Genomic DNA, 18263 nt, shown 5'->3' with positions numbered 1-18263 from the left:
GGGGCAGGAAGTCATCAGGGATCATAGGATCCCAGCAAGATAAGCATCCAAATGTGTCTTGAAGGTGTTTAAAGTGGGTGCTTGAACCGCCTCCGGTGGCAGTCTATTCCAAACCTTGGGGCCTCGGACAGTGAAGAAGTTCTTTCTTATGTCCAGCCTGAATCAGTTGCAGTGGAGTTTGTGACCGTTCGATCTTGTCATCCCTTGCGGGGCTCTGGTGAACAGACGTTCCCCCAGATCCTGGTGGTCACCCCTGATAAACTTATAGGTGGCCACCAGATCACCCCTGAGCCTGCGCTTTTCCAGGCTGATTATCCCCATTGCTCTCAGCCTTTCATCATAAGGTCTGTTTTCCTGACCTCTGATCATGCGTGTGGCTCTCCTCTGCACCCTCTCAAGCTTCGCCACATCCCTTTTGAATTGTGGAGCCCAAAACTAGATGCAGTACTCCAGCTGTGGCCTCACCAAGGCTGAATACAGTGGGAGAATGATGTCCCGGGATCTGCTTGAGAAGCATCTATGGATACAAGCCAGCTTTTTGCTTGCTTTACTAGCCGCAGCATCACACTGAAGGCTCATGTTTATCTTGTGGTCAACCATGACCCCCAAGTCCCTTTCATCTTCTTGGAGACTGGCCCAGGACCCCTGCAGGCAGGGTGCACTCAACCAGATGGATGGGACGAGGCTGTGGAATGGAGTCCAGGAGCAGGACGGGTGTGTACTGGAGCCAGGACTGGGATCATGGGACAGTGACAGCATGGGACTACAGCTCGGGTCAGAGCCACAATCTACTCACTACATGTCCCTGCCCACAGAACTGGCACGCATTGCAGGGATTTGCAGGGAATAGATCACAGCTCTGCCCCAGACCCTGGCTCTGCTCTTTCACTGCCCCATGATCCCAACCCTAGCCTTGGCCCTGTCTGCCTGTTCCACTCAAACACTGCTCCCTGCTTACTCGTGCCCTCATCCTAATTGCTTGGCTGAGCACACCCTGTTCACAGGGGTTCTGGACCAGTCTTCATGGAGACCTCACCTGCCTGGTCTGTCTAGTGTCCTAGGGAATGTGGTGGAGTGGATGGGTGCTGGGGTCAGATAGGATCAATGACCCCCCTTTCCCCACTGCCCTGGGTCAGGTCATCAGCTCCCCCCAACCCACAACAGCTCACTGGAACACTTTTAAGTGGCTTTCCAGTCCATATAATTGCCCATCCTTGGAACAGATACTTCCTTGCCACCATGCAGTCGGTTTGTATAATTGATTTCTGAAAAAAGTTGTCAGGCTGCTTGCTGCAGAAACTGTGGAAGCCAAGAAAGACATACCAATTTAGTAATCATCTATATATCACAATCTCTAGTGTGACTAAAACCGTATAAATTGATACTTAGTTTTAGAGTATTATAATTTAATATATTTAATATAAGCATAAATTGTGTTTAAGAACTTTTCTATCTAAAATGAATGCACTTTCCAACTTTCCTTTTCTCCCCCTTCCTTTTAGAAATCGAAGTAAAATTTTATCTCGTTGGCTGGCAGGCCTCCCTCTCCAGCTCGTTCTGCTAGGCTCAAAAAACCCTGAGCTTTCAAACCAGCTGATTGATACCATTCATTCTGCTGCATCTCATTCAAAGAAGGAGTTGCTTCAAAGTTTACAAGCCATTGTTTCTCGAATTTATGGTAAGACTTTTGTACACTTACGCTACAACTTAACGGACTCTTCTCTGTTACTTAAAAATGACAGTTATGGTCCAGAGCAGTGGTTCCCAAACTGGTACACATACCACCAGTGGTATGCAGACAACTTGGAAGTGGTATGTGGAAGTCTTTGGGGAGGGGCTGCACACACCCTGAGCCCAGCAGCAGCCTGTTGCACACAGCCTGCTGCACGTGGCCAGGTACACATTACCCAGTAGGTAAGTGTGTTGGGGAGAAGGCAGGGAGGGAGGGGCTGATCAAGGCCTCCATGGTGAAGGAGGTAGGGGGGCAGAGGCAGGGGCTAGGTTGAACAGGCTCCTGGGATGGGTGGTGCGACAGTCAGAGCCTGGGTGGCTCCTCCAGGGTTGTGGGGATGCCGTTGCATGCATCCTGGGGCAGGCATGGGGGGGCACATGCCCCCTGGATCTGTGTGGGGCAGAGGTAAGTTGCTGCTGCATGATGGTCTCTGTGCCATGCTGCCACTGGCCCAGGAGCAGTGTGTGACACCATGTGCTGGCTGCACTGTGTCCTCTGCCTGCCTGATGGCAGCAGGCGCACGGCATGCTGTGTAGCTCCGGAGGCAGCTGTAGCATGGTACAGAGTGCAGCAGCAGTCCACTGCTTCCTGGGGGCTTTCTCCCTTCAGGCCAGCTTGCCCCGTCCCCATGGCAGGACTGGCACAAAGGCAGCTTAGGCCTTTCCGGGAATGCGGTGGGGGGCATGTGTCCCCCCATATCTGTGTCCAAGGGAAGGTGGGCTGTGTGCTGGGCTCAGCATCACATGATGCTGCCTCCAGACCTGCGTGGGACATGGGGATCTCCAGAGGCAGCGGGGCATGGGGGCGTTCTTGCTGCTGTACTCACCCTGGGGGAGGCATGGCGGGGGGGAGGCACATGCCTCCCATGTGTGCCCTGGAGCACACTCAGCCCCTCCCCCTGCTGCTGCTGCATACGTACCGCACATTGACAGAGTGCCTTGGCCTGCCCAGTGGCAGGCACACGGCGTCCTGCCCAGGGAGTTTCTGCTGCTTCCGGCATGCACAGGCCGAGCAGGGAGCTCCCCTGAGCCTCAGCCTTCACATCCTGCCGTGGGCAGGCGGCATTCCCCCATGGGCAGGACAGCTGCCCCCTGACCCCGCGGAGCTACCTGGGCCGGGCCCCTCCGGTGCCACTGAGCACCCCCGCCCTCCTTCAGCTGCCATCTTCCAGAGAGCCCTGCTGGGCCAGCCTTTCTGTAGCACCTCTCCCACGTCTGCTTTCCCTGTGCCTCCCTCCTTCTCTGTCTTCCCTGTCTCATCACAACACGCTTAACAAAAAATAATACACAAGAATAATGCTAGTTTTATTTATTGTCACTAGGTTTAGAATTTTTAGAGAACCTAATATTTACTGTAACAAAGAAAAAAAAGCAACATTTATTATTATTAACTATATTAATATGCATGTGTCCTGCCATGTACCCTTCGCCCCAGTTTTGTTTTTCTGGTGTGCCCACATTCTGGCACCTTACAGGGTTTTTTCTGTACTCAGTTTACACTGTGTTTTTTTTGGCACTCTGGCCAAAAATGGTGCCTACCTCTGGTTTACACTGTCTTTTTTCCAATTTACAGTTGTTTTATATGGCTACTGTAACTGATAAAACAATGTTTTATGACTACTTAATGTTTTAATACATAGTAAGTTACCTATGTGTATGAAAAATTTGCTGGTGGTACTTAAAGCTGTATCATTTCAAATTGGTGATACTCAGTTTACCATAGTTTGGGAATTGCTGGTCCAAAGAATAAAAATACTGATATCTTTTGGTGAAGGGTAGGTACGCAGACTAAGTGATGGTGTCTTGTTCCCTTCGAGATTTACAAATAGAACTACAGCTGTAGCAGTTTTATTTGTGAAAAATAATATGGACACATTTTTTTTAAGTTGTAGAGAAGCCAGACTTAAATCTGTTAGAAACTTGATTTCTGTGTAAGCCTTGACTTGGGAGCATTTCCTTTATTTTGTGTTTCTATAAACCGAGCAGTATTTTAATGCTTTTAATGGGTGTTATTCACTTAGAGTGCTAGCTAAATCACTGTGGCTATAGGGGGCTTTGCATATTGTCTTTTGGATGGAACTCTTGTAAAGTGGCATTCTCTTGCTAGGAGAGAATTCCAAAATATTAGTGTTCCTTCTGTCAGTTAGATACATTATTTTATTTAAATTCTTTGGGACATGGGCTGTCTTTTTGCCAGATAAAGGCATTGCTTGTAATTGAGACTATCAGTTGCTACTGTGATCAACTACTTAATAAAAGTAGTGCTGCTATATGCTATTGCTCCATTCCAGCGTTGATTGACTTTCACTTGTGGATGAAAGATTTCTGACATTCTGTAAAAGTTGATAAAATGTTTTGAGGTTTTTCAGGATGTAGGACACTTAAATATTTTTCAAATGGCTTTTATAATAATAGATTCTTGTATATTCTGTTCTGTGAATTTCATGCAGAAAATCTTAAAATCTTGTAAAGGTAGGGATGGAAGGGATTTCTGGAGGTCACCTAGTCCAAAGGGTCCTAGCTGCAGAACTAACAAGTGTTGCCAATTCTAGCAAATTTACTGCAAGTCTCATGATATTTAGTTATTTTTTTCTGAAAGCACCAGTTTCTAGAGTCAATTGATTAGAATTTCAGTTTTCATTAAAGTTAAATTAAGCTTCAATCAAGTGTAGCTATAATCTGCAAGATAGATTAAAAGGAACCAAATCTCACATCACTTAAATCTTTAATGTCATCTTAAATGGCTCTCAATTTTTGAACCTGACTCAGTCTTAGAGTGTTTGTGGTGAGCAGTGCTAGAACCATGTAGAAGTATCTTAATTTTTGCTTCTTAAAATTCACTACTCTATGATTAGGAAGCAAACTGTCTAAATGTGAATAGAGTATAAACCAAAACATTGTTGTCCCCCTGTGTTTGTCTTCCTTGTTTATTGAGTTTTTCTTCAGGTTTATTTGAATGGGAATTCTTGTGGATTTTGCATACCTGAACACAATCTAGTAGGAAGTACATACCAAAATCAAATAATTTTCACATGGCTTTGTGACACTTAGGCAACAAAGTAAAGAAAACACTTGGAAAATGAAAAGTTCAAGATGATTGGTTGTCTTGTTTTTATGATTCTCTTCATCTTCCCAGTGGATTTCCTGATTTACTTCCCTCCTCTCCTAATTTCTCTTCTCAGACAATAACTTTGATTGTTTTCCCTTTGCACTGTTAACGTTATCCCCTTTCATCATCCATTCACAGTAGATTGTAGAATTGAATAGGTATATGTGGTTTTTATAGTGTTGCAGGTTTGGAGGAGAGGCAAGCTAGTCAAAATTGAGAACTGGAGGAAGATTGCCTTGAGTTTTTCAACACCTTAAACAATGCTGAAAAAAAACTTCTTTGTCAGACAATATTAAATTTAGCTTTTCTGTACCTTTTTTTTGTTTAGATCCACTAGATGGCACTCTGGTTCTTCTTCCAGCTGAGTCACAGCAACGTTTAGTACAGCTTGTGTACTTCCTACCATGTCTACCAACCAGTTTACTTTCTTCTTTAAGTCGTTGCTGCATTATGGGAAGAATGTCTTCAGAACTAGCTGCCACCCTTATTGGGATATTGCATATGAGGTAAGTGTCCCATTCATTTAATATTATTTTTCCTCAAAAGAGGCCATTTTACAGTGTGTTTATTAACAGTGTAATGCTCATGTTACTAATGTGCACTTACATAAGAACAGTGATCTTACATGGTATATATTGATACAGATGTCCTGTGACTTTGCATACATAGAAATGGGAGTTCAGTGTGATGATCAGTTATGTCTCCAGTTCTTCACTTTGAACATGTCCTTCCAGTGACTTCCTTTCTCTACCTTATTAATTTAAAACAAATCCTTACTTTTAAGGTAATTTACAATTTCTTTATTCCACCACTTAAAGCAGTTTCCATAATCATTTTGTCAGCACATCCTGCAAGTATATTCATGCGGTGCCTGTTGTATTGAAGCACTGTAAATCAATCTGTGTAGCCATATCCTGCCTTGCCTCAGGTTGTTTTAGATGTACCCTTACTGTTGTTTCCATAGTCAGCAGTATAATGATAATGGCTAGGCATACGGCCTACGTATAAATTAACCTCTTACTACTATTTCTTCTTACCTTGAAGAATCTTAGATCTGATATTACATTAGATAAAATCCTGGTTCAACTGAAGTCTCAGAAATTTGTGAAGATTTCACCCATGATATTTAACTGCTCCTTTTTTCTCTCTTTTTTTTTTTGGAAGATTAATTTTAGGGATGTTTACATTTTTATTTACTCTCTTCGCTTGGTTCTGATCCCTGTACAGCTGAACTCCAGATAAGTAAGACGTTAGAGGAGGTATTGAAAAAAGTTTATAGACATAAAGTCATAGACAAGTAAGGTTGGAAAGGACCTTAGGCGGCCATCCAGTCCAACCCCCTGCTCAAAGCAGAACTATCCCCATCTCTATAATCAAAGCCAAGGCTCTGTCTACCTGGGTCTTAACAATCTCCTAAGGATGGATATTCCACAGCCTCTCTTGGTAGCTTGTTCCAGTGCACAGGTTTTTTTAAATGCTCTCTGAAACTTATTTTTTCCTGTGAAATATGTAGCACATAACAAACGCATGAGGACGTGATGTGCTACAAAGCTTTTATTGGCTCTGACTTGGGATAACCTGCTTAGCACTCTTGGTTTATTGCTGCTGAATAATGTAGATAATGCAACAAGTCGCTAGTAAGTTTTATATAACACCCTATTTTATGAACCTCATGTGTAGTTTGTGGGAGGTTTAAATTTAAATTCTGTGGCAAAGCCTGTTGGAATTCAGTGGCAGCCTCAGTTGGAGGTAGTTATTGAAATAATAATGTAATGTTGAAAAATAGTTCTGCCAGGACTGTTTTTCTTGTGGCATTTGTTTTGATATAAAACAAATGGTTCAGTGGTTGTTTTTTTTTCCAGTGTGGCGCATTTTTCTCCTACTACCCGCATAGCTACATACTTGAAATTGTTTTGGCATCAAGGTAGGGGCAGTTGATTCTTTTGGCACCTACAGAAGTGTGGCAGGCAACTCTTGAATTTTTGACACTCAAGAAGTAGGCAAGGCTTTTGCAATGGAATGGTAATGCATTTAATTTAACCTTCACCTTGTGACAGGACAGTGAGCATCTTTTTCTGGTTTAGTTTGTCATGTGTGCATCCAGCCAGAGGGTTAAGCCAAAAGAACTACATCAGTTTAACACTACTTGTCTGAATATAGTGGGTATAGACAAGCCATAAGCATCTTCCTCCTAAGGGTAGGTTATGCTGTAAATTAGGGGTGCACCAATAGAGATTTTTGGATCAGATACCGATTAGCTGATTTTTTAAGGGGGCATATCGGGCGATACAGATTCGATTTTCAATACCAGCCTGGCAGCATGGAGAGTGGCCTGTAGCTGGTAAGTGTTGTTGTGGAAGGGGAGGAGGGAGAGGGAAAGGAAGAGGTGGTGGGGGTAGAAGAGGTCAAGGCCCCCATGGTGATGGAGGAGTGGGGCTGGGGCTGGGGCACTTAGTGCTCAGCTGGGATGGGGCCACAGCTTGTGTGGTTGTGGGGTGGGCTCCCGCCAGTGCACGCTGTTTGTGCACTCATCTGCTCATCCGGCACTCGCCCGGCGGCTCCTACTGCTTTTCTGGGAGAGCATGGAGGAGGAGAAAGGGCATGTGCCTCTGGATCTGCGTGGGGTGGACTGGGGCCAGGGCTGCACCAGGCTCTTCCCAGCAGGGCAGGACTGCTCTGGGAGGGGACTCCAGGGGGGAAGAGGCTATGCTTCTTCCCCCTCCCCCCCCAGCGCAACTGCCAGCCCTGCGCACAGCCCCAGCCTGCCAGGAACAGCTTGGTGCAGCCCCAGCCTGCCCCACCCCACACTCTGCAGATCTGGGGGCACCCCTCATCCCCCCTACCCTCCTGGATGAGCAGTGGAAGCATCAGTGGGAGCTGCTGGGCAAGCTCTGAATGAGCCGCTGGACCATCAGCTCCTGCAGGAGCAACACATAACAATGGGAGCCATGCCTCCAGGTGAGCTGCTGCTCCGTCCTGTGCCCGCCTCGCCCTGGGTGGGCAGACCCGGTTCCAGTCCTACTCCTTTCTCACTGTGGGGGCCTTCACCAGTCTGTCTACACCCCTTCCCTTACCCCTCCCCTTCCAACACAACAGACTTACTAGCTGCAAGCAGCTCTTCAAGCTGCCAGGATATGCTCCTCACTTTCTACATGTCGTGGTGTGGCTGCACGCATGCATGGGCCATTTATTGGCCTGATATAAAGAAAATTATCAGTATCAGAAATCCGCCATATCAGTGCCAATCTGATATTGGACCGGTGCATCATTGTACCTCTACTGTAAATGCTTATTGCATACCTTCTGGTAGTGGTACTGTCCGTTGTTGGAGATAGGAAATTGTTAGACACAAATTATTGCTTTGATCTAGCAAGGCAATTCCCATGTTTCCATATACGTTAGAAAAAATAACTGCTGCAAACTTATTGCTGCAGTTGCTCCGTTTGGAGTTATTTCTAAAGATGCTGCTCTTGTAGATTGGAGCAAGTCATTTAGAACAGGCATAGGAAGAGTGATAACAGGAGTCTTGAAAGTCTTCTCATCCCACTTAAATTAGCACTGGAATCTTTCACTATATGTTCTAAGGGACCATTTGCTGACATCAGTTTTCAGAAGTTTAGCTTCCTAGTACAGAGGTGGAGCTTCTACATTGTGTGTGTTTTGATCCTAGGAACAGGGATTAAAAAAGTTAGTTCTCAAAACAAACAAGAAAAGCTGTGTGAGCTCATACTGTGTTGCAATTCTGTATTAAAAGCTGGGCTTGGCTGCTTACCATGTAGCCACCAAGTTGTAACATATATTGGCTCTGCCCATATGAGTTTTATATAGATCAATACCTCCACATCCCTCTGTGAAGGTTGCCTTACCACTAGGTGCCACTGTTCTCCCTCTATTCAAAGTCATCTTTGTGAGGCTACGTTTTTATTTATAAGGGTTTTTTTTTTCTGTCCAAGCCACCTGCTTATCTGTCTAGCACTTTAAATAGATCCTATTCAGCAGTGTTGTTGGCTCACTATTATATTTGGTAATTGTTTTTCATTTGTTAAAAGGATTTTTCTGCTAGTTATCCATACCTTATAAACCATATGTATGTGTATGTGTCATTGAGCATACATGCATAGATAGATATTTATATCCTTAGATTAAAATTATGTGAGATTGGAGTTAAGATTGCATCAGTAATTTAGGCTGTGTTACAAGCATGTTTTAATTATCCCCAAAGTGAGCATTGTAAACACTGGAAATTCACTGTACATGTTAGACTTAAAAGAAATTTGAATATATTAAGGAATGGAAATGCTCATAAAAGACGAGCAGACTCAACCCTATAGTAACAGCATGCATTTGTTATTAATACATATTCATTTTTGTCATCCCTGGTTAACTGAAATTGTGGGTTTTTTTTTTGTTTTTTTGTTTTTTAAAGAACAGGCTTTGTTTTCTCTCGCTTTTTCTTGCTCGTTTGTTTTCCTTCCCTTGACGTCACAGGAAGTCAGTCTGCTTTTGAGAGAGATGGCTTCTCAGATTTCTAGGAGGTAGGAAAAAAAGCAATGTAAGGATCAGTTGAATGGGGGCAAGGGTCATTTTTGTGAAGGGCAGCTGGGGGGCTCCATCCGCTTGAGAAGGAAGGAATTCCTTTGGTATCTCTGAAAGTGAATATTATTCTCTGTCTCTTGATTAAGGAAAAACTTTGACTTTCGAACAGTAACAAGAAAAATCATATGTTGTAATTTTATTTTCAGAAACTATTAACTACCAAATCTACAGGATCCAGGTCCTTGACAGTTTTGAGTAAAGAGACATCTGATCTGTGATCATTTGAGACAACATTTGCCTGATATAGTTGCCAGTTCCTTTAAGAATACACTTTAAAATGAACTTAAATGTATAAGTGAATGGAATTGCTTTTAAATTCTCACATAATCCATTTGGTACACATTAACAAGTAGCTGCTGTAAAGTGGGGAAGATGTCCGGTATTCTCCACACACATCAACGTAGTTTAGTCCCTGCTTAAAATTAAGATTTCAAATCAGTCTTAACTATTGATCTTTAACAGATGCATTGAAAGTATGGATGTAGATAGGTGGGGAGAAATACTCTGAGATGGGAAAAATATATTAGGAGAACCATTATTTATCTATTACAGATCAGAGTGGTTAATAGCAGCAGCTACAATAACTAGAGTTGGAACATACATTGTGTTATAATGGTGCTGTGCTTAGGTGTTCTTACCTGTAAAATGGGGTGTTGCTGTTTCCAATTCACCCAAGTTCTTTTGAGGATTTAATGAATTAATACTTGGAAATATTTTGTCGCTTATTCATGCTTAACTTTGAAGACAGGTAGTGTGGCCACTGATGCACCCCCAGAATACAGAACATCTCCTTGGTGATGGGGGGGGGAGGGAGGCGGGAGGCACCATCCCCCTCGGCCAGTCAGCAGTGAGGGCTGGGGCCACTGGGCCTCTTGGCCAGTCAGCAGTCTGCTCCTCATTTAGAAATGGACATGGGTCAGAGAGTTTAAAAACAGGTGGTCCAGTCATTATAAGACAGGACCAATGGCCACAGGTCACTTTGTACGTGGTTACTTTGAATTCAGATAACTTGAGAACATACAGTGTTTTTTGCTCTTGGTTTTCTGATTAGATGTAAGTCGTAATATGTCATGAGCCAAAATGTGTATTATAAACTGCACTGGAGGTGCAGCATGGCATTATTAATATTTCTGTTTAAACCTTCATGTTTTCACTTTCTGACTCATCCTGACTAACTGCTCAAATTTAGTAACACATATACTTGTTTTGACCCACTGTAGTTTGTTTTTAAGGAGATGAATGTCTGATGTGACTTACTCTTTTATAAGAAAATTCTTATCATACTCGGAGATGCAACTAAAGAAAACATTATCTTAATTACATAAATATTTCTCTTTTTTATGTATAAGATTTTAGCTTTGGAAAAAGATTTCTGGAAATTGGTTCTTTTTGAGTAATTGACCACATGCGTATTATTACCGCTCATGGGTTTTTGTGCCCTGAGTTCTTGATTGGAAACTTTTTGCCTTAGCAGTACTCATAGAGCACATGCTTGCCATGCTTTTCCAGAGCTTATCCCAGAGGGGGTAGAGCAGGGATGGGCAATATATGGCCCATGGGCTGGATCCAGCCTGCCAGGCCATTCTATTCAGCTCATGGGGCCCTTCTAAAAGACCATTATTACCGGCCTACAGCTGCCTCTCTGAAAGCCAGCAGGATTCATGGGCTTTCATACATCATGTGCCATCAGGCTGGGCTGGGCTGGCTCTGTGCCAACACTTGGGGCTCCTGGCACTGCAGCCAGGAACTGTGTGGCTTCAGGCTGGACTGGGTTTGCTCATTGCCAGTGTGTGGGGCTCTAGGCACTGCAGGTGGGAGCCACGCACCATTGGGTCAGGCTGGGCTGGTTCTGTTTCCATGTGCAGCTCTCTGCTGGAGTGCTGGCAGTCGCATGTGGAGGCACAGAGCTGTGACTTCCCGTAGCTGCTAGCACACTCTACCATACCCACACACACCCAGGCCTTGCCCATGCACCCATCCGCAACACCCTGCACCAGCCACACCCTCCACACACAAAAGACTAAGACAAATCAGGACAAAAAATGTTGGAACAAAGTTAACATGCGTTATAATAGATGTTTGATTTTTAGGATGTGATTTATTTTTTTTCCTATTTCAAAATGGCACCTTCCCCCGCTCCTCCCTCCGTGGAGAATTTTGGGGGGGGGGAGGGGGAGAGGAGGGACTTCCAGTGGCATAGGTCAGGGGTTAAGGGGTGGGACTTCAATCCCAAATGATGACCAGGGGGTGGGGTACCTGTCAAGGATAGGGGCTGCCCTTGCGGCCCTTGACATCTCACCAAAAGTCACTAAGTGGCCCTCCAGCCAAAATAATTGCCCACCCTTGGGATAGGGGATAAAGGGCAGTATGCAGTAATTATTCCTTATTTCCTCCCCACCAGTAGTCTGAGATGCAGCACTTTGTTGGTTTCTATCAGTTTAAGCCTAACACTTGCTATTTAGAGGGTGGAACATTTATTGTCTCATCTGGTATTGCATTCGTCAGTGCTGACAGATGCCAATGAGAAGACAAAGAGCTGAAAAGACTGGACTATTTCAGAAACAGGTCATTTATCCATGAGCCTACAATTTAGGATAACAAATTATCCAGTGCTGTTTGCCCATTACCGTTTAAGTCCACGAATGTATTCTAAACCTGGCAGAGATAATCTCAGGACAGTCTATGGTACGCTTTTTGAGGGCCATTTGATGGCACAAGCAGGCTTACAGGAAGTATTAGATGCAGCTAATGCTGCTTCCAGCTCAGAGGCTTCAGCTGTGCTTATAGACTCCAAAACCACTCGGTTCTTTTATCTGTGCATCAAAGCCACTGTTTTTCATGCAAATATATCCAAAAATTCCAGCCTTGAACTTCTCTGAGGCAGTGGTTAATCAGCTACAAGCTTTCAGGCACATATGTCTCAGTTTGTACACTGACAATTCACATCATTTAGGAAGGATTAAAAAAGCACACAAACAAAAACAGTTGTTTACAGTCCACTTTTCATTTCCCCAGAACCCCTGCCTCCAGATAGTCATAGTGACTGAATCATTAAAGTCCCTAAGTATAGACAGTAAAAAAGCCCGAGGCTGAATCAATTAATTCTTTGCAGGTTAGTCTAAGTTGCACAGATTAAATTGAAACAGAAGTGAACAGACAGGAAATTCAGGAAATACAGCCATGTGCCTGGAGTGCCTCAGGCCAGAAGCCGGGTGTGCTAGAGCACGGCTCTCTGGCTGCACGTTCACATCCTGTTCCTGCTGTTCTTGAGGTCTCTTGGGTTTGCAGTCCAGAATTACAGCAGCAGGACCCTGCAGGGTTGCTCATCAATTCCTTTTCCTGCTTCCAGGTGCCCATGGGATTTACAGTCCACAGTTGCATCCAGCAGTAAGTTTGAGCAAGGGTGTTTAACCCACCTCCCTTGCCCCAGATTCCACCTGAGATTTGCCTGTGGTGTGGGAGGGGACAGTCCCTTCCTGTTTCCTCCTGTCCCCCTTGTAGATTGGGCTGCATCCCTAGCTGGTCTCGCCAGTTTTAAAACTGGTTTATGTGCACTGAGCTTTTGTTCTGTTACAGATTTAAACCAGTTTCAGATCACTTAAACCAGTTTGTGTAACTTCTGTCCCAAGCCTAGATGTAAGATACCTGCTTGCAACTTTCCTTCTCCAAACCATGCGAGTTAATATCAAGTTTGAGTTCTGGTAACAAATAGTCATTCATTCCTTCTTTCCATCCCTTTCTAGGGACCTTTCTCATAATGACAGACTGGCATGAAATGGCAGTGTCTTCTATTGGCTTTGGGGGCAATAGAAAAGTTACCCAACAACTTGGAGGAAAAGGTTTTACAGCAGTTATTTCCTGATTCCAAAATTAAAAGAAAGATAGTGACTCTGGCAGTGGTCATACAGGACGAGATACATTCAGGGAATGGTTTTGTACTCCTTGACTTGAAGGATACATACTTTTACGTTGCCACAAGGCCATTCTGCAGGAAGTACCTTTTGGTTGTTATTGGATCAGGACTGGAGGTCTTAGCATCTAAAGAGAGTGTGGCCACAACACTCTCCAACCCCTCTCCCCCACCAATCTGTCCCTGCTTATCAGTAGCTGGAGTCCTCTGGGATGTGTTATCCTCATACAGTTCAGGGCATCAGAGGACACTGGGCCAGTGTGTGTCCTTCCAGTGCTGCTACAGCAAAAAGTCTTTTGATAGGTGGCTCGGCACGAGCAGTATGCACAAGTGAGAGCATGTAGGTGTGCAAGAAGAACTCCAGTTACTGGTAAATAACTTTTTGTTTTTTTCCTTTAATGTTTTTGTTTTGGTTTTCATATGAAAACCATATTTCAGCTAAATGAAGTAGGCTAGAATTTCTGTCCTCTGTGCCATTGTGTCCTCCCTTCTGCCTGAACTTCAGAGTAACACGGCTAACCACCTCTCTTATCTTTTGGTTTGAATTTATATAAGGGTTTTTTTGCCTTTATTTCATATCAGAATATCACAAATAATATGTAATACAATGCAAATCAAAGCCTGCATTCTTGGAAAATTATAAGAAGATTGTTTTCCCCGTGCTAGTTACGCCTTGGAAAAAATCCTATCTACTGCCCAAATAATGAGAAGTGGGAGTTATGAGGGAATGGGTCATACTGTTTATTTCCTATATGAAGTCTTATGGCGCCAGGTATAGCCATTTCCTTTTTTTCCTGGTCTCTTTTGCTCCCTCTTTATTGGGCCTTACAAAATGGTGCAACTGTGGCTATAGGGAAGGAGAAAGTCCTATGTCTGGGTCATAAAAATAAAAGCCACCTGTAGCGCATACTCCAGAGAACATGGACTCAGTTGGGAAATCAGATTTTCTGGTGCTTGACATTAGGGTTACCCAGAACTTTTGGAGTGCTCTTATCTCATTCTCATTTGCCATTGTTTTTTAGATTTGGAAAAAGCACTGGGGTCAAGTGACCCCAGCCAGGTGCATGTCTAACCTCCTCTTGAACACCTCCAAGGTAGGGGAAAGCACCACTTGCTTTGGAAGCCCATTCCATATTTTGGCAACCCTCACTGTAAAGAGTTTTTTTCCCTGATGTCCACTCTTGTTGTGCATGGACTTTACTACCTGTGGTCCTTTTAAAGTGTTTTGTTTACTTCTTTCAGATTAAGGAGGAGCTCAGTCCATGGCTAGAATGCCATGGAAGTGTTGGGCAGGTTTGTTACTCCATGACATCTTTGGGAAATTGGTGTACAATACCACCTTTTGGAATAGCTTTTACAATGCTTTCTTGGAATAAGAGGCAGCCTGTGTGTCTGCAGTGGCATGAAGGATCACTAAATATCTTTTGGTTGCAGTTACACTTGTTTTAAACTGCATTAGACCTGTAAGTGTTTGTGTTGTGGAAAGCCACAGAAATGCTGCCTTTCCTTTTAGCAGAATTGGTGGAATCTGACCAGGCCACTCCATGAGTCCTTCTACTATGGCCTCAAACTTGCAATCTCTGGGCTGTTAACTGTGTGCCTTAGCACCTGCACTACCCCAGTCCTTGCAGAAATATTTGCTCTTGAAGAAATACTTAAGCCAGGTCTATGCATGCTGGTTCTGGAATGCAAGTGTTATAGTTGCGTTAATGTGGTGTTATGCTTGGGCTAATTAATGCTGCTGAGACGCACAAAAAATGACCGTCATTACTAAGAGCAACTCTGATAAAGCAATACAAAACCAAAAAAGGTTTTCATGAAAATTTAAACAGTACAAGGTTTTAGAAGTGAAATACATCTGCACATATTTCTTTATTGTAATAATAAGTGAAATAAAAATGGACTTAAATATTTCATAGATTTCATAGACATTAGGGCTGGAAGGGACCTCGGAAGATCATCGAGTCCAGCCCCCTGCCCAAAGGGCAGGAAGTTAGCTGGGGTCATAGGATCCCAGCAAGATAAGCATCCAATTCGCTCTTAAAGGTGTTCAGCGTAGGTGCTTGAACCACCTCCGATGGCAGGCTGCCCCAGACCTTGGGGGCTCAGATAGTAAAGAAATTCTTCCTTACGTCCAGCCTGAAATGGTCTTGCAATAGTTTGACTGTTCAACCTCATCATCCCTTGGGGCACTCTGGTGAACAAACATTCCCCCAGATCCTGTTAGTCACCCCTGATAAACGTATAGGTGGCCATCAGCCTGTGCTTTTCCAGGCTAAAGAGCCCCATGGCTCTCAGCATGTCATCGTAAGGTCTGCTTTCCTGACCTCTGATCATGCGCGTGGCTCTCCTCTGGACTCTCTCAAGCTTCTCCACATCCTTTTTGAATTGTGGAGCCCAAAACTGGACGCAGTACTCCAGCTGTGGCCTCACCAAGGCTGAGTACGGGGGAGAAGGACATCCTGGGATTTGCTTGAGAAGCATCTATGGATGCAAGCCAACATTTTGCTTGCTTTACTAGCCGCAGCATCAGATTACAGGCTCATGTTCATCTTGTGGTCAGTCATGACCCCCAAGTCTCTTTCTTCCGTAGCACTAGCCAGCGTAGCACTGCCGAGCCTATAAGGATGCTGCAGGTCTTTCCTCCCAAGGTGGAGAACCTTGGTGGAAATATAATTTACAGTCAGGAGGAACTACAAATAAATTAAACATTGAAAATATGAGATATGATTGAATTTTGAGATACTGAGTGAACAAAAATAAATCAAGGAAAAAATATTTTAAAAGTTACCAAAATGAATACAAGACTGATATACATAAACTAAAAAGAAAAGTTTGCACTTAAAATGCTGGCATTTCCTTTGCTGTGTTTAGACAAAGCTTAAAATGGCAGGCCATTCTTCGCTGTTATGTAAAAATCTGTGGATTAAAAGAGAGAATATTAAGTGTATAGTTAGGAGCTTAATCCTTAATGTTTTGACCCAAATATGTGCTATCTGGTTGAGTTTTTCTTAAATAAGGGTGAAGTTCTTTTGTTTACTGCTGTTACATTCTAGTAAATACCTGCTACTCATTAGTGAACATACTTCTTCCAATTTATGTTCCTATTTGCAATATGTAAACAGTTACGGGGCTTTTTGGTTTGTTGGTGTTTTCTTTTGTGCAAACAGCCTTTTTAACTGTGAATGAAATTAGTAGCAGGGGAAGCTTATTTATAATAGGAATAATATTTTTCTCCAAATCCACTTTAATGCCTAAGATACATTGTTGTTGCTTTCCATTCTTTTACTTGCTAATACCTTTAAAAGAATCAATAAGAAAACATGTGACCTGTTTTGTGTATTATCTAACCTATTATGGCAAAAGTACATTCATAGAATCGTAGAAGTAGGGTTGGAAGGGACCTTGTAGATCTTCAAGTCCGACATCCTGCCTGGGCAGGAGAAAAACTGGGCTCAAATGACTCCAGCCAGGTAGGCATCAAGCCTCTTCTTAAAGACCCACAGGGTAGGAGCCAGCACCACTTCCCTTGGAAGTTGGTTCCAGATCTGAGCCACCCTAAAGTAGTTGTTATGGATGTCTAATCTAAACCTACTCTCCAGCAACTTGTGGCCGTTATTCCTTGTTATGCCAGAGGGCGCTAGGGGAAACAAGGTCTCTCCCAAACCCTTCTGGTCCCCCCTAGTGAGTTTATAGACCGTCACCAGGTCCTCCCCATTCTTTCACTTCCTCAAGATTTCTGTTCAGGGCTTGGGAAATTTACTACCAGCTGGTGACAAGCCTATTAGAAATGTGTCGTGAGTGGCAAGAGAAGAGCTGTGTTCACAAACAGCACCTTGTTCAGTATTCTAACCCCTTGTTTCCCTGCTAAAGCTAGCTGAAAACTGAGCAGGGTTTATACAAAAACCAAAGAAAATAGCTTGGCTATTGGAATTGAGTTAAGCAAAACGGAAATAAGCTACTCTTAAGTTGAAATGTCTGCATTGGCACTAGGGCTGTGCAAAGCTTTGGATCGTGATTCAGATTTGGAGATGATTTGGACAATTCGGAGGCCAAATCTATGAATCCAAATCAAATCGCTAGAAGCTTTAGGGTTTCAGAATCAATTTGGAGCTTTCAAATCAATTTGGAGAAGATTTGGAGCTTCAGCCATAGAGCATAATGGGGACTCAATGAAATATCTATAACTTTGTTCTTTTTTTTGCTGATTTGGATGAAACTTGCAGGGATGGTAGCCTCTCAGCAGGACCTCTAGGGAACTCTACACTGTTAATCCAATGGAAAGTTGAACTTTTGCTCCGAAGAGAATTATGGACATTTATGACTATGTGATTCCTCCTTAGTCTAGGAAAGCCAGATTTCCCTTAGTCTCCCTTGTTTCTGAGACCTTTTATTGAACATTTGGATAGGTAAAAGAAGCTGTTCAAATTGGAGATGTAAAAGGTTAAATGGTTAACCAGTAATTATATTTGTACCATTTAACATTTACCGTTTACCTCCTGGCTCAGCGCTGCCAGCTGTCAGGGGCTGCCTGTGAGGTGGCACAGATCCAGGCTGCAGCAGCTGCTGTGGCAGAGAAGTAACTAGTGGTAAGGTGGGGGGGTGGGGTGCCTGGGTCTGTGAAGCCTGCCCCTGTACCACCCAGTGGCAGCCCCAACATTACACTTAGTTTCATAGTAGTTTCATAGTAGCTAGGATCAGGAGGGACCTGAACAGATCGTCAAGCCTGACCCCCAGCCACAGGCAGGAATGAATGCTGGGTTCAAAAGACCCCACGCAGATGATCATTCAACCGCCTCTTGAATTTACCTAAGGTAGGGGCAACGACCACTTTCCTGGGAAGTTGGTTCCAGATTTTGGCCACCCTAACTGTAAAATACTGCCTTCTGATATCTAACTTAAACCTATTCTCCATCA

General features: G+C 43.7%; 1 protein-coding gene across 1 annotated transcript in view; it reads left to right on the top strand.

Moving 5' to 3' along the window:
• Positions 1-18263, top strand: part of TEX10 (testis expressed 10) — a 121490-nt gene that overhangs the window by 45477 nt on the left and 57750 nt on the right. The window contains exons 8-9 of the mRNA XM_090049451.1: positions 1503-1678; positions 5169-5346. Coding sequence (XP_089905577.1) covers positions 1503-1678; positions 5169-5346 — 354 coding nt within the window. The remainder of the gene's footprint in view (positions 1-1502; positions 1679-5168; positions 5347-18263) is intronic.

Source organism: Crocodylus siamensis, chromosome 5 (assembly GCF_052110815.1).
Source record: "Crocodylus siamensis isolate JL-2025a chromosome 5, ASM5211081v1, whole genome shotgun sequence".
In the NCBI taxonomy this organism is placed as follows: domain Eukaryota; kingdom Metazoa; phylum Chordata; order Crocodylia; family Crocodylidae; genus Crocodylus; species Crocodylus siamensis.
This window is presented reverse-complemented; position numbering and strand designations above follow the sequence as displayed.